Source organism: Alosa pseudoharengus, unplaced genomic scaffold, assembly GCF_046254945.1.
Source record: "Alosa pseudoharengus isolate Yale_2024_CS ecotype anadromous, Long Island Sound unplaced genomic scaffold, YU_APseudo_1.1 YU_APseudo_1.1_scf_16, whole genome shotgun sequence".
In the NCBI taxonomy this organism is placed as follows: Eukaryota; Metazoa; Chordata; class Actinopteri; order Clupeiformes; family Clupeidae; genus Alosa; species Alosa pseudoharengus.
This window is the reverse complement of record NW_027468630.1, coordinates 18,784,406-18,800,148: the sequence shown is the minus strand read 5'-3', so window position 1 is coordinate 18,800,148 and position 15,743 is coordinate 18,784,406. Positions and strand designations below refer to the sequence as shown.

Genomic DNA, 15,743 nt, shown 5'->3' with positions numbered 1-15,743 from the left:
GTTAAACGGTTTAGTAACTTGGAGGAGCTGGACATTCAGATCAGTTCATAACTCCAACTGTGTTATAGCGATTACATTTTTATATATCCTAATTGTATTTTATAATAATTTTTGTCTGATGGAGTTATCTCCAGTTTCATCACCCACCCTGACTGCCTGTTTCAAAGAAATCTAATTTTATGCAATTGTGAAAAGTTACGTTGTCACAGAAAGTCCTCTAACCATTAATTTTCAGAGACTGATACTTGCCTTTATATTTTATGGATATTTTTACAGGTTTATCTAAAAGTATTACAGTGTCACACAGAGCTTTTAGATCTGTCTTTTTTTTCAAAATAGCCTTCCATGGTCCCTACTATCTTACTTTTAGTCTGGTATGTGATCATTTCTGCCGAGTTCCTAAAGTCTCATAGTTATACAGGGCATTTAGTTCAGTCCTCATTGCTGCTGTTGTATTGCACACACTGTGACTCAACTATGAGACCACAAGCCAATGCTGAAAAATACCACTACTATGCTGATACACTGTATGACAGCATGACCTTGAGCTATTGCTATTATGTAGCTGCGTGATTTGTATGGAAGTTCTCACAGCGATGACACAGTATTTGGTCATGTCATCACACCATCAAATGAAAGTAATATACATCTATTTAACAAAGCATCACTCTCAACTTCACTGTACTGTATACTTATAATTGTTGGCTCTGCTTTTACAACATTGTTGCTTTTGCAAGTGCCTTTGCAAGCTACAGGATGAATAGAATACAGATATTGCTTGCACCACTTGTTTAAACCACAGGCAAGATTTTACAGCCCCTAAACTATAACTAATGTTTGACTATTTCAGATATTTGCCAGAAATACCTGCTATTAAGCCCTGTTAGAGGCGTGATATTAGCTGAATAGTGTGATGGAGGAAAACGGGTGATTAATGAAAGCCCTGGTGATCATCTGAATTAATCTCTTTATCTCTCTTCACAACATAGGCAAAGAACTATCAGCTGAATCTTGATTTGGGGCTTAATTTCGTAAGGATGTGCTCAGATCCAGTGCTGTCATGTTGCCATGTTGTGTGTGAAAGACAGCATCGCAGATAAGATTGGTAAGGTCATCTGAACGAAGCCCACCAAAGCCAGATGGGCTGCTCCACATCGGTGGCCGCCTCTGGGTAAGGGGTGGGTAGTCAGCCATCCGTCAGTGGCGAAACGTTAAATATTATACACAAAATCACCCATGCTGTCAATACACACAGGACATTCAAGATAGACTAATTAATAGAATGTGTTTTTGGACTGTGCACTGATTTGGTACTTGGTTAATAAAACTTTGTGTCAAAACAAGGTACAAAGCACTACTCTGCAAAAAAAATGTCTGCAAGCAAGAGGCAGAATCAGGGGCATGTGCTGACACTATGAAACCACTTGTGAGCCATGCTGAATGTGACCCCTGAATATAGATTCAAAAGAGAACATGATGAACTGCTGACATTCTATAGGAATGCCTTTGTGCTTGTGGTATCCTATATAAATGCTTGTGTGAGCAGTCTCTGTGTGCGATTTGTATCCGTCTACAGACAGGCATCTATTTAATGAATGCTGACTTCATAGTCCAACACTTATTCTATGTTCCTACTAGAGCAGGATTTAGAATGAAAAATGCCACGGCATTTGGCAGAGGTAGAGCACAAAAAGCAACTGGCACATGACAACAGTTTCAAGAGGAATGGCTCTCGAGAGGACAGTCCTGCATTCACACAGAGTTAAAATGTCACCATTCATTCACACAGAGTTAAAATGTCACCATATTTTAGGTTGATACCAACGTAAACCTGTCCAAGGCTTTGTCTCATCTTGGATTATTGCAAATCATTTCAATACTGAATGTCCAAACTGTGTCAGTCGAGAGAGAGCCTGTTAGGTCAGGCTGCTTTTCCTGGACAGAGAACTGCACAGCTTTGGGAAGACTACCCCTGAATAATGAAACCTGATTTGATGAACTTAACTTTAACTTGAATTCTGAAAAGAGAGGTAGAAATTGATACCGAATTCCAAAGTAGTCAGTTAATGTTTATTTTGGATAATATGCATGAATTCATTTTTCCCCATGAGATGAATATTGTTGTTATTAAACACAAGCTACAGTATCAATTCTTGAGCAGGATAATTTCCATAAAATCGGCACACAGGTGGATCGTTCTCATTTTGGGGGTTGAATGGAGTAAGCTCTGACTCTCATTCATACAGATAATCAAAATACTCACAAAAGCCAGAAAATACTAGCCTGGCGGGCCATCCTATATCATTGAAATGTATAGTCTGGAATCGAACCATTCACCTCGCTTAATCCAAGGGGCGGGCAGAGAATTGTCTTTCAAACTGCCTAGGCATGCAATAGGCCAGTGCTACGACCATATCCGTATCTGGTCGGCAAAACGGCAAATACATCCTTCTTCGAAAGGAATGACTTAAGTGCATTGTGTTGCTCAACTTTCAAAGAAAAGCACAAGTCCAACTCCTCCAAAGTTGACGCCAACGCCGATTCAAACAACCGATCTTCGTTCGCCATAGCCACCTTCCTTGTTGTTCACCGTCGCAGGACTGTCGTTATCGTGTTAAGCCCGCCTTAAGACTCTCTAACAAAATAGAGCGCTGTGATTGGATGACGTCCACGGCGTCAGCCAATAGAAATCCCTATGGTTTGATACTAGACGTACAGGCTGAGCAAATTAATGTGCCGCCGCTAGGGTGCGTCTAGATTTCTAGGCTAAGAAAATACATCACACCGTGAAAAATCACCTATGGAAGAATGCCCGCAGAGACGGCTATGATCCGGACTGACATGTGGCTGCACGTCTGTACTCAGTGGCCGGGTAAAACGCTCTCTTGGTGAGAGTGGCACAAGCAGTAATGAAACTAGAAAACCACATCATCGTATGGAAAGAGATATGTAAGCTCAGCTTGGACATTTCTCTGCTGGGTTGTTTATGCGTGCGGTGTGCCTGTGTGTATACATGTATACAGGAATTATGCCACATGAAGTGCCTGGGTACTCTGCCATCTATGCACAGTGCGCCCATGGTGAAACAATTAATAAATGTAGTGCAGTGATGGATTGCTTGTGGGCACCTGTGCATGCAGGGCTCTGTGTGTATGTCCTTATGTGTGTGTGTGTGTGTGTGTGTGTATGTGTGTGTCTGCCTGTGCATGCAGGGCTGTGTGTATATGACCTTGTGTGTGTGTGTGTGTCTCTGTCTGTCTGTGTGGTATGTGTGTATATGTCCTTGTGCGTGTGTGTATGTCTGTCTGTCTGTCTGACTGTGTGGCATGTGTATCTGCCTGTGCACGCAGGTCTGTGTGTGTGTGTGTGACTCAGTGGAACTGAATATATGTGTGTGTGTGTGTGTTGGACATACCTATTGTAGTACAGTCTGTCCTACGACTCTGCCTGTTTCAAATGGGGCCCTGGGGTGTTGGTGGCACACCTGAATTTTGTAATCATTCCACACACCTGCCGGCAATCTGCTGACGGGCTAATAGGGCTGCACTAGCAGATTGTGTCCAAATTTCCATGGCTACTTATCAATTACTTGCTAAATGCTTGCAGCTCAGCAAATCCAACAAGCCAATTTCAGTAGCACATCCTGCGAGTACCCTCTTTTCTAAGTAATAAATATGCTTCTACAAGGGAAGAGAAAGTAGAGGTAGTGTTGTTGGTTCAGTATTTTTGTATTTTTCAACATTTTTGTTTTTAATAATACAGTTAAAATAATACAGTTTTCTTGTCAGGATCAGCGATATGAGGAGAAACTTTTTTAAAAAGTAAACCCTTTTAAAAAATAAAGCTTTTTTTCTATTTTTTTTTTTTTTTCAACAGAAAGCCTGTAAACTCAACCACACTGAAAACACTAAATCATGTTGATCAAGCAAGAAGCACTATTAATTTAGGCTGGTTGACAACTGACTAATTTAGTCTGACTGACATGTATGTTATAGGGCAGTTTGGACAAGACTGCTCTCTGTGGCATGAGATAAAATGCTTTACCATTGCACAAACTACTTGCTGATTAAAAACCAGTAGATAGTGAATATTTCTAAACAGCCATTTTAAAAAGCTTTCATAGACTGATATGAAATTAGGCATCACACCCACAACTGCATGAAACATTGGCACTGTTTAGATTAACACTTGTTTGCATACTTCTTCTGGTACACTGGTTGTTTTGTTGCCTGTTTTGTTGTTACATGTTGAATCTCATTCGTCACTTCTGATTACTGTTCTATGAGCCTAATGTACTGTTGCACTAATCCATTGTAGCATGGCATCATCCTCCTGAAACGTCTTGGATGTGTCTGTCCAAGCACATGGGTAGCTTCTGCTGAGCTGGGAACCGATGCACTCCTCGTCAACTGGACTGCGTATGTGTGTGTCTGCCTGTGTCTCTCTGTGTGCTGGATCCTCTAGAAACAGAGCTTTCCACATTGGCATTCACCCGGGTGCACCCTTCCCGTCATTCTGTCAACGCCGTCACCAAGATGCAGCTCAGCCAAGCGAGCATTCAGACAGACAGCCCTGGCAAATGGGAGCTGTGGACTTCAGCAACACAACAACACCCTCTCACCACCCACTACCCAAAGCCACGGCAACCCCTCACCGTGGCAACAAGACCTCAACACCCTAAAGGCCACACTGGAGGGAATGAACAAACACACGCTCACATGTGAGGTGCCGGCTAAGAGACAGACAAGCATTAAGACATGCTTGCAATCAGCAGTGAGGACACCCACTCTTAATTTGTTTTTTTTTCCCCTCAGATACAAAGACATAGTGCAAATTATCCTTCAGATAAGGCTATTGCCACAGCACAACACGCCTCAATGCACTTCCATTAAAACCAGCGATGTTTTCATTTATACAACAAATTCAATAAAAAAAAAACTTACATCCTAAAAAACTGTCAAAGAGGACACAATACACGTGGTTATATAACCCAAGGCTGCTCAGAGTGAGAGCAACAGCCTCAGCCTTGGCTACTTTCCTCTCCTAACAACTCTCCTTACGCTCTCTAAACATTTAGCGAGGGGAAAAGCACAACATAAAGCGGAGGCTATATGTTGCCAGTGGGGATTCCTGACCCTCATCGTGAGATACGGTTGAAAACCAAGTGGAAAATGTGAGCGCCTATGAATTCAGAACACTTCCTGGCATATTACGTATACAGTACTCTGAGGGAAATAGCTTGCGCTCTGTACGAGATAAAGATGCGAGTAGGTGAGGAGGATATGTGTGTTTTAGATGTGTGCCAATTTGCTGCTGAAGTCGATATATACCTAATTTGCAAAAAAAAAACAAAAACATAATATCATAGCTCTTACAATGGGAAAACAAAGGTAAAATGCTGCAGCAGGCAGCCCTGTGAGAGACTTTATCAGTTCTACTTGAGGACCACTGGTCACAAAATGTTCGCTCTTCAGGAATACTCCGGGGGAACTTATCGGAGCTGAGTGTCCCTGCAAACGACTGCAAAGTGAGGTGCGATATGCACTCCAAAGAACCCACTTCTGTCAGCCAAGATGAATTCGGACACAGAAAATGAAGAGGAAGAGATGAGATAAAAATAACGAAATCCATCCAGATGTCATCAGGAGTGCGAGGTGGCCGATAAAGATTCAGATTTATGTAGTCCCACACTAAAGAAGCACAGGCATGACATTTGGAATACGACGAGGGAATGTAAAAAAGGATAGACTTCACTGACATGCACACAGAGGCAACATAAGAATGTGTAGACAAGTGTCTTTGACTCCATGGCAGACAGTAATCTTTGAAAGATAACAGAAATGGAATGCATTTTTCTCTGTATTGTTTCCTTGTGAGAAGAGTGTGTACAGCAACTTTAATTGTTACACGACTCATGAGAACCACTTGGATTTACTCCGCAGTGTTTTTGTGGTCGAGTTTTTATCACAGAAAACACTTGGCCTCTATGTGCTATTCGTGTTTTCTCACTCAAAATCTAAGAGAGAGAGAGAAAAGATTTTTCAGTTCAATGGCCTCCGTTTGAAATTCCATGAATAAATAAGGCCCACTCATTAAACCATATTGGTAGCGCTGGTTCTCATGAAGTCAGTCAGGCAAAGCAGGCTTGCATTCCAGCGCTATCCTCCCACAACATGACAACAACACAGCACCTCTCCCCTGAAATGTTAGCTCTCTGCTAACAGCATCATTCTCCAGTTTAAAAATAGTGACTAAAGGTGTGCAAAAGGAGTGAGAGTGAAAACAGCTATTTGTTTTTGAAAGGCCATTTTCTTGTCTTGTTTGTCATCCTTTAATGCATGTGGTTCGTTGTTTCACACGGCTCAAATAGGCAATCTCTGTACTGCTGTTTGGCTAATTGGGTGAACTCTGTAATGTGGACACCGGTGCATGTCTCCATCTAAGGGATGTGCAATCCCGGAAAGTATGTTGAGCAACCTACTAAGGTATATTGTCAGAAAATAAAGGATTTTGCTGTTACAGTTAAGTCAAAATAGTCTGTTACTATGGAAACTATGTGTAAATGTTGCAGGTGTATTGGTGGTAAACCTAAATTATTATCACTTTTCTCAACATTTCTCAAATAAAGCATTTTCTTTCCAGGATAATGCACTCTTCACAATGGAAGATCCATTTTCAAAAGTGCTCAGGAGAAGAGGTTTGGACTCTATAATTTCTATACCTTTCCCTAAGCTGTTCACTGTAATATGGAGCATGTTCAGGCTGCAGTCTCAATCAATAAATGTATTATAAAAGGATTGAAATTGTTGAGAAATTGACATATAAACTTAGACAGAATCTTCATTACAGTTTACGTTAGTTTAGTTGGTAACACTTTGAAGTAAGGGTGCTTGAATTATCATGAATTCATGCATGAATTAATTGATGATTTATGTATTACTTAATTCCTTAACATCTCATGAATCATCAGGTATTGACATGAGTTCAGTCTATCATTCGTAACCTCATACATGAACAACACATCAACTAAAGCATTAGCATTTATTAAGAATGATCATGATTTTTCCAAACATATTAACAACTTAAAATCATGCTCATTCTTTTTTTTGTATTTTCTTCTGCCAAAAATGTGGTCATCACTACTTAAATTCTGATTTGAACTCAATTTGTGCAGCTCCCTAAACACATGTCATTATTCACAACTTTAGCTGAGGTGCCACAGACATGATGAACTCATGAGCAATTAACTTTAAAATCATGTAATGATGATCATGCTTAAGAAAAAAATAATAATGGTATACCCATCATACCTAATGCTTTAGTTTATGTGTTGTTCATGAATGAGAGATTATGAACTCATGTAAATTCCTGATGATTCATACTGTAAGATATAAAGGAATGAAGTAATTCATAAATCATGAATTAATTCATGCATGAATTCATGATAATTCATGTACACTTACCGTAAAGTGTTACCATTTAGTTAGTTGGACTAAAGTTGGTCTTTCCAGGAAGGAAGCAATGTTAGAATAGAGGTGATTCTGTTTGAAAATATCTATAATAATACAGCAGAAACAAGGGATCAATAATCTTCCAATTAAGTGAAATAAAGGCCGCGTCTACCGGTACTCTTTTTGTGTGGAATTGTGAATCCAATTATAAGCAATCAACTGATATTAGCTTTGTAGGTTCACCTTGAAGGCAGTCCAATCAGCACAATCTTCAGTCATCCTGACATCAATAACTCGACATACAGTTTTGAGGTCTGCCAACTCAAAGTTCAGGCTGAAGTTTGGAGTTTGTTAAACCAAAGAAATGAATACAATTGTATGGGAGTACCCTTTGTGTTCAACCTAATTAATAATTTCTGGTCCAGGTTTTTCGGATTGGTAGTACAATAATGATGTTAAATGTACAGGCACAACTTCTGTACCAGTGTGAGTTTGAATTATTTCAAGGGACAAACTGTACACGTGACAAAAATGATTTACAAAGCATGGAAGAACATGATGGTAACCCTGTTCAGCATGTAACCTTCTTCTATGCATGCATGCAGGCAAGAGGAAGTGTTGGAGAGAGGAAGAGAGAGAGAAAGTAAGTGGGGGGAGATGAATTGCCCCAGCAGCAATGACCATAGAGGTGAACTACAGTTCACATGGACCCCAGAAAAGCAGTTATAACCTTAGCGAGGTCAAAGTCAACCATCGGTCCTTTTCCATCACTTCAACTAGAAGAGTCGCCCAAGCCTCGCATGAAAGGAGAGAAGCCTTGCAGGCTGCGATGGCTTTGTTTTCATGGTCTGGGTGAGAGACTTTTTTTAATGTGTATTATTTATGAATTTCGCCTTTGTTCATGCCCAACCCAATTTCTTCTCACTCTCTTTAATCTCGCTAATCAGTGGTGAGCTACGCCTTTGAGCATTTCGCCTCCTACCATGGGGGACCAATTAAGGCCCATTAGAGAGGAAACAAGACGGCTGGCGAAGGCATGTGCAGAAATTGTGAATAAAAGACACGATCACAATTTAGATAGCAATATGAGATGAAGTGCTCAGGAACTAGTCAGATACCGAGAGTTGTACAACGATGCAATCTCATATTTACGGTCACGGTCAGTGTTAACACTGTTGATAGTACAGTATGAAAACATACCTCAGCAATACATTTATCACATCTAATGGCTACTGTTAACAGACAGTAAACTCTAATTAAACCTCTCAAGATATTTAATAAATGTCATTAGATACATTAGTAAAGCCTCTCATGGCTACTGTTATCGCTTCATTCGTTTCCATGGTGTTCTGAAGTCATGGCATACTAATGGTTAATGGTAATGTGTGCTTTGTGACACCAGTCGCCAAGTTAGATTTTCCCATGACGTGTCCTCCCTTTGGGCTCCATCAGGTTGTGTTTTTGTAAGCCAGACACAAGTGGCTGTACGTGACTCTAATATTGTGGGACTTGCTCACTCACAGTGAAACACTGCATCGTCCTTCCAAAGAAGTGCCACGTCATTGTCAATGTCATTAAGTGTCACCCTCAATTTAGAAAAAAAGCCACTTTGGTACCAAGAGGCCCAGATTGAGGCTGATGGCTTGATTGATGGCAGAATAAAAATAACTAACGGCTAGGCCATGTATTCACATGCCCCTCCGGCCTCTAACCCCTCCTCCTGCAGCTCCCCCCACCCCAACCCCCGGACACACACACACACACACACACACACAGATGCACATTGAAACACACACATTCACAGACACGATCCGGTTGCCAGGTTTGCAGAGAAAAAGGTCTTTGAGTGACAGGCACCAGATTTTCTCTTGAGGGAAATTCAAGGTTATTTTCATAAAACATAAACTGCCAATAAGACAAAGGAACAATAGGTCAATACAAATCCTGATTGTGGGGTAAGCTCTTAACAATTTCCTTAGACAAAGGCGAAATGCAACCGTTCTGTTGTTTTCCAAAAGAATTTCCTGCATCTTCTATAAAGAAATGTCGTAAATGAACTCAGTGTGAAGTATGTGATGGATCAAGTAATAAAAACAACCATTTTCATCACTCTCCAGTGAAGATAATACTGAATGCATCCTTCGGAGCCATAATATGCTGTTATGTAAATATATTGTCTGTGTTGTTCTGCTTGGTGCTTTGAAAATGTGGTCTTATTTCACCTGTAAAGAATGCATTGTGGAGGCAAATAGAAACATGCAAGTATATGGCCTAATGGCGTAATGCCTATACGTACACAGAAGATAGTGTACGGGAGATTTGTGGCATTTCCTGCAGGCTTAGAAATGAAGCTCAAGCCTAGACTAAATATTAAGTTCATGTCTAGACTAGATTAAGTACAGTGGTTCCCTACATGCTAGTTGTGATTCTGTGCACATGATTCTGTGCACATTGTGTGCAACATGTCTGGTTTGTAGGCTACCTAAAGGACTCCAGGCTACCAGCAGGGCAGCTGGTTAAAGCAACTCATTGACAAAGGCGGCTGGCGGAGGAGGTCATGAATTTTGCAGACAGTACAACAGTGTGGCCATAAACGAAAGCACAACTCATCGTAATTCATCGACTCCCACCTCAAACGAGAAACCACAAATGGCGGAGGAAGGAAAACACTGAACACCAGGCGACTGTAAAACAGCATTGACTGGCTGACTGGCTCCATGCAGTGCTGGTGCGATGGTCTGCCCAGGGGCCGCGGAGAGGACCGCCTGAGAGCTGATCTCTGCAGGGGATGCTCGAGACGTGATGACAGAGGGAACGTTTTTTTGCGGCGCATAACCGGGTCCCTTGACGAAAGTGAATCAGCATTAGCATGGCACAGGATTCCTGAGCACTGCTGCCAATCAAGTTCAGCCATCTGCGAATGGATTACTTCTGCTCGGAAGTATTCTCTCATGTCATAATTCCAGAGGAACATCTTCCAGGAATGGGGTTTTGCGGCCGAGGTGGGAAAGGCTTTTGCTTTTTTGGAGAGCTACTCTATTCCCACATCTCAGTCCAGTTGAGCATATGAGGACAGAGATCCAAAAACCAGCCAATTTCACACAGCCATTGGAACGAGAAGAGCTGCTATCATCATAGCCCAGTGTCCGTGTAAGGACTTCATTCACCTAGTGGAGTCCACCATATGACTCTCCATACGACCCTCTGTGAGTTTCATTCAGTCTATATGTGGCATGCAGCCTGATCCAGGTTTTTCATTTGTTGCAACTGGTATGGTACTGTATGTCACATTATGTGAATGAATGGAGACTTTTCTATCTCGTTTCAAAGGGTTGGGTTAAATCGTTTTTGGTCATCTGTGATCTAATGTTTTGTGTGGTTGATATGGCACCTTTCTCGTGGCTGCTTGATTCACTGAACTCTGATGACATAAGCAGTACATACCTGAAAAGAATTAAAAGTTACCCTGCACCTTGACAACACAGTCACATAAATGGTTTCACACGGATCTCGAATCCATTTCACACAGTGGTTTCCAAGGGTTTAACATTGAGGGTAGGAAGAAAAGAAAAAACTTGAGTTCCTTTTTAAACGATTTCCTTTTCACTCAGCGGAAGCCCATTTGATGTGTGGCACCAACGTTCCCTCTGAAAGAGCATTCCTCAAATCCCTTTCACCCACTCAGATCCCCTGTGTTCCTTTACCACTTTTCAGTAGTAGTCCCTGTGGGATATTTATTTATTTGGGCCTTTAAAATCCTATTACGCCATTCATTATTCTCTGGGCAGCAAACAGAACACAATCCCACACAACCCCTATAATGTATATTGATCTGCCTTTATGGTCCCTGCTATAATATCAGGTTGTCTGTTCTGCATGATTCCCGCTCATATTTCAGCATCATCAACAGAACGAAAATGAAAAATTGAGGTGGTTTCAAGCATACAGTTCAATTTCCCAAACCAATGCAAGGAGCCCTGTGGGATGCAATCATCAATGAGGAATACGGGACCATTAGCATGGGATATTAAATGTACTGTTAGGACTAATGCAAGTATTGGCATTTTCCTGATGTGGCCATGAATTATCATTGTCATCAGCACAAATTATAACATCTTTTTATTATATTTATATAATATGAATAACCCAAGGTTCTGTTGATTGTGATCCCTTTTGGTGGTTGTCAGGTTGTCTGTGGCGCTATGGTACACTGATTACAATGTGCCCTGTGAATTTCAATTATATCAACTTCAGGGTAGGAAAGACTAGAGGACAGAGGACTAGGGGAAATTTGGCAGGAAGAGGGCTTTGAAATTACCTTGGTGTGTTAAAATATATTCGTTCAACAAGTAAATGTTTCTGTTCAACTTTCATAATGTCAAGGGATTTTATTGCTGGTAGATTTTTCATTTGGCTGACTGAACCATGCTTATAGTGGCCTGTCATAGACTCAAGTTATATTCATAGGCCCACATACAGTCCAAAATGTAAAGCATACATATTTCACTGTTGTCTTATAAAACAAACAGTGTGCAGTCATTTTAAAAAGCTCAATAAAACAATATTTTTGCATTTCTTTACAGTTTTTGCAAGTAAACAAATTGTCCTTTCAACTTATAATACTCTAAAACAAGTAAAAAAAAACACATTTAGAAATCTATTACAAACATTTATGGTGAGACACCGTATATTCTACCTGTAATGAAAGGTTCACTGCAGGCATAGCTATACAACCACACCAGATGTCTGTCTTTTACAGCACTGGGACATCAAGGGCTCTGTCAGAAGGGCGGTTTGCTATTTTCCCTTCACTTGACCCCCTGGAGATTCACTTGCCCAAGTCGCACTTTGGAGAGCAGGTGAGCTTTAGTGCGAGAAATCACCTCCAAACAGCACTTGTGAAAGGATCGCAGACAGTAGTCAGGCTCTTTGCTCTCTGGAGGGTTAATTCCCCCTCCTTGGCCAGGCTCCCTCTCTGTGCTCGCATATCTGGCTTAGACTGCTAACTTCGGCATCAGGGGAAATAAACATGCCAAATGGGGCACCTTTGCTTCAGACTAATCATAGGCTGTAAGCAGGGTACCATTAGCAGAGTATACATTTGAACAGAGCAGCACCTATCTGGGTTAAGCTTTGAAAACGGCACAGAAAGTACACATGAGTGTGATGAAGTTAATTGTTTGTCAATATTTCCCTGTAGGTGTTTTAGAACTGTTGCATTTCCATGCCAGTATGTGACTAAATGGTTAGTCTTAAGGTTTGTGTGTGAAACGAATGGGGACGATCCTAACAACTACAACACAGAGGCAGGCGATCATATGTTAGTTAGCCTCTGGTTGGCTTAGCCATCCTATTATAGGAGGGTTCATTTAAAGTTGACCAAATGACATATTTCAGTATTTCACCGTGAAGCACTGCTCCCAAATCATTATTCACACAAAGGCTAAATTGAATACCTTATCATATTTCGGAGGCTTCAGTGAATAGACTTAACCAAGAATTTCCAAGCTATTAAAATATGAGACTCTGTGTCAGTGAGTGATGGCCTGAAATGACAGACATTACCACCAACACAGAGGCAAGCCCATATCCCCCTATAATAAGACACCATCATTCTGAGCAGTGTATTTACATTTCATGTAAATAATCTGTGTTTGCAGTCATGCTTCACATTTTCACTCATACATATTCAGAAGATGTCAGCGCCGGTTTGCCAGAATTTTCTGAGACCATGCTGACACATGAAGCCATAGTCTAAAATATCAAAATGTATTTATGTGGCACTAACAAGTGCATCCAAAAGCCAAAGGTCAACCTTAAACTTAAGCACTGAAGCGTGTGCTTAAGTGCCCATACAGTACTTCAATTGCTCCATGAACTTTCTGATACTTGTGTATTGTAAACAGTGTACACATAACACTGATAAATTGATTGGACTCGCAATTAAAACAGGTTCCATCTTCTTAAGTAATTCATCATTCACCCAAAGCCAAGCTGAAGAACCAGATTGCTTATTACACAGTGACGAAAAGTGAAACTTCTAGAATAGGTACAGTGTCAAGGTGATGAGACACATCCTGTCTGTCATTCACACACATCACTTTGGTCAGTGGCTGTGTGCGAGAATCACGTTAACTCAGCTTTAATGACCGTGTCAGATGGCCAGATGTATATAGACTAGCAATTGAAACAGCTCATTTTCACTTGGTTTTTATAGGAGAATAATATACTGCCTGCTTTAATTACTGTGGAGCAGGTGTTATTTTTACAGTACTGTTTCTGGTTTGCGAACCACCTAAATGAGATGCAAATGATGGAAAAATCTATAAAGTTCAGATGACTTAACAAATAAAAAACAATATATGGGTTTATTTGTAAATCAGGAGCTAGTCCACTTAGTTGCCATGTTTATGACTGTGTGTGTGTGTTTGTTTGTTTGTTTGTTTGTGCGCACATGGGTGTGTACATGTAAATACAGCCCTATTGTGTTTTCCTTTGTCTTAGCTCTGTTTATGTTCTTTAGTAAAATCAAAATTATTGTTTAGGGTCACACCACATTAAACAAAGCCATCTGTTTATCAGAGAGACAATGATCAAAACATTTCCTCAACCTTCTTGCTGAATAAAAAAAAGGGATCCATGGAGATACTACACTAATAAACAAACAAGCCTGACTCTACTGTCAGAGACTTCCCTGTGAAGATCTTTCAGACACCTTCCCATATTCCAACACAAATGGACCAAATCTTTATCTAAAACCTAAAAGCACCTACCAAACTGCAATATAATTCAAACTGCACACCGGTGTTCCTGAGTCCCGTCTCTGCTTGCTGATTGTTCATTCCATTAGTTATCCTCAGATTTGCAAACATGTGCATATGTGAGTGTGGATGAGACCGAGGGAGCAGGTGTGAGCTGGGTGGGTGGGATTGTGGGAGGGTGGCTTTGTTTGGTGTGCATCCAAGCTGCTTCCTCTGCATGGAATTACCATTGAGAAGAATATCTCTGCGTAGAGGAGATATGCAAGGCAATAACTTTAGCAAACTAGATATGTACGATTTCTCATGGCCTGTAACCTCCTGGAAAAAGAAAAGAAAAGAAAAATCTGCGATCTGTGAAAGTGATTACCACTGGAATGATGTTTTGTAAAGCAGAAAGTGGTGAGATTTTATCAATGGTTTAATTAATCATTAATCCTGAATACTCCCTCTGCTGTGCATGACTCCTCCTGTTTTTCACCCTTTCTCTCTTCTTTTCTCATCCTCAGAATTCTTCTGCAGCATTATTCTACACAGACACACACACACAGACACACATGCACTCTTCCTCTCTCTTTCTCTCCCTCACAATCTCATACACACACAAACCTCACCTCCAACATTGCCACAGTTACCCCAAAACACTAACTGATTAAAAACTTGCACGCATGATTTCCACGGACATTTTCTGAGCTCCCATTCAGTCAAAGCCACTGGAACATTTCCGTCAATTTATCACCTTGACTGAACAAGGGACACCTCTTCAGTGAAGCAACACGGAGCACAGACACAGGAGTACGGTGAGAGGAAAGTTGAGAGGATAAGCCTCTTTTCTTCTTTCTTTTCTTCTCTTTTTCTCTCAATCTCTCTCAATGACAGCAAGCCCGGAACACACAGATATCTACCGGAGACAGCAGCTAAACCAGCCAACAGGACTGAACACAGACACAGATTCATATCAGACATTAGCCAAGGAAGGCGCCCGTACCGGCTTATCCTTAAAAGAGAGACTATAAGCACAGAGAAATCACTGCGTCTTTCTCTTTCTTACCTGGTGTTGAGGCTAAAAACGGGACAGAGAAGAAGCAGGCAAACAGCTTGGACGAATTTCATAGCTTTGTGTTGCTCTCGGTGTTCTCCGCGTCTCTCTCTCTCTCTCTCTCTTAGCCCTCTCGACTGCACACTTCTCCTCTCTCTGGCTGTTGGCTCGCTCTCTCGCCTTGCTCAGTCGCTCTCTCTCACTAGCGCACACGCACGCCCCCGAAGACACGCGCACGCTCACACACACTCTCACTCTCTTTCTCTCTTTCTCTCTCTCTCTCACTCACTCTCCCTCTCTCTCGGTCTTGCTCGCGGTGGCGGACAGATGCAACACAGTGAGCTGCGCGAGAGGGAGGTTCTTTGGCTTTAAATAACAGGCCAGGAGACGGACAGACTTATTAATGGGCAGAAACAGGAGGGGCAGAGATCCAAGGAGAGGAGCGGTGGATGATTTGAGATGGCGATGTGATGTCAGCACCAATTCAGCCACTGG

General features: G+C 41.3%; 1 protein-coding gene across 1 annotated transcript in view; it reads right to left on the bottom strand.

Moving 5' to 3' along the window:
- The window catches only part of luzp2 (leucine zipper protein 2), an 88,959-nt gene extending 73,554 nt beyond the window's left edge, over positions 1 to 15,405 (bottom strand). The window contains exon 1 of the mRNA XM_076288141.1: positions 15,261 to 15,405. Within this exon, the coding sequence (XP_076144256.1) occupies positions 15,261 to 15,322 (62 nt within the window). The 5' untranslated portion in view covers positions 15,323 to 15,405. The remainder of the gene's footprint in view (positions 1 to 15,260) is intronic.
- Between the last annotated feature and the right edge of the window lie 338 nt (positions 15,406 to 15,743).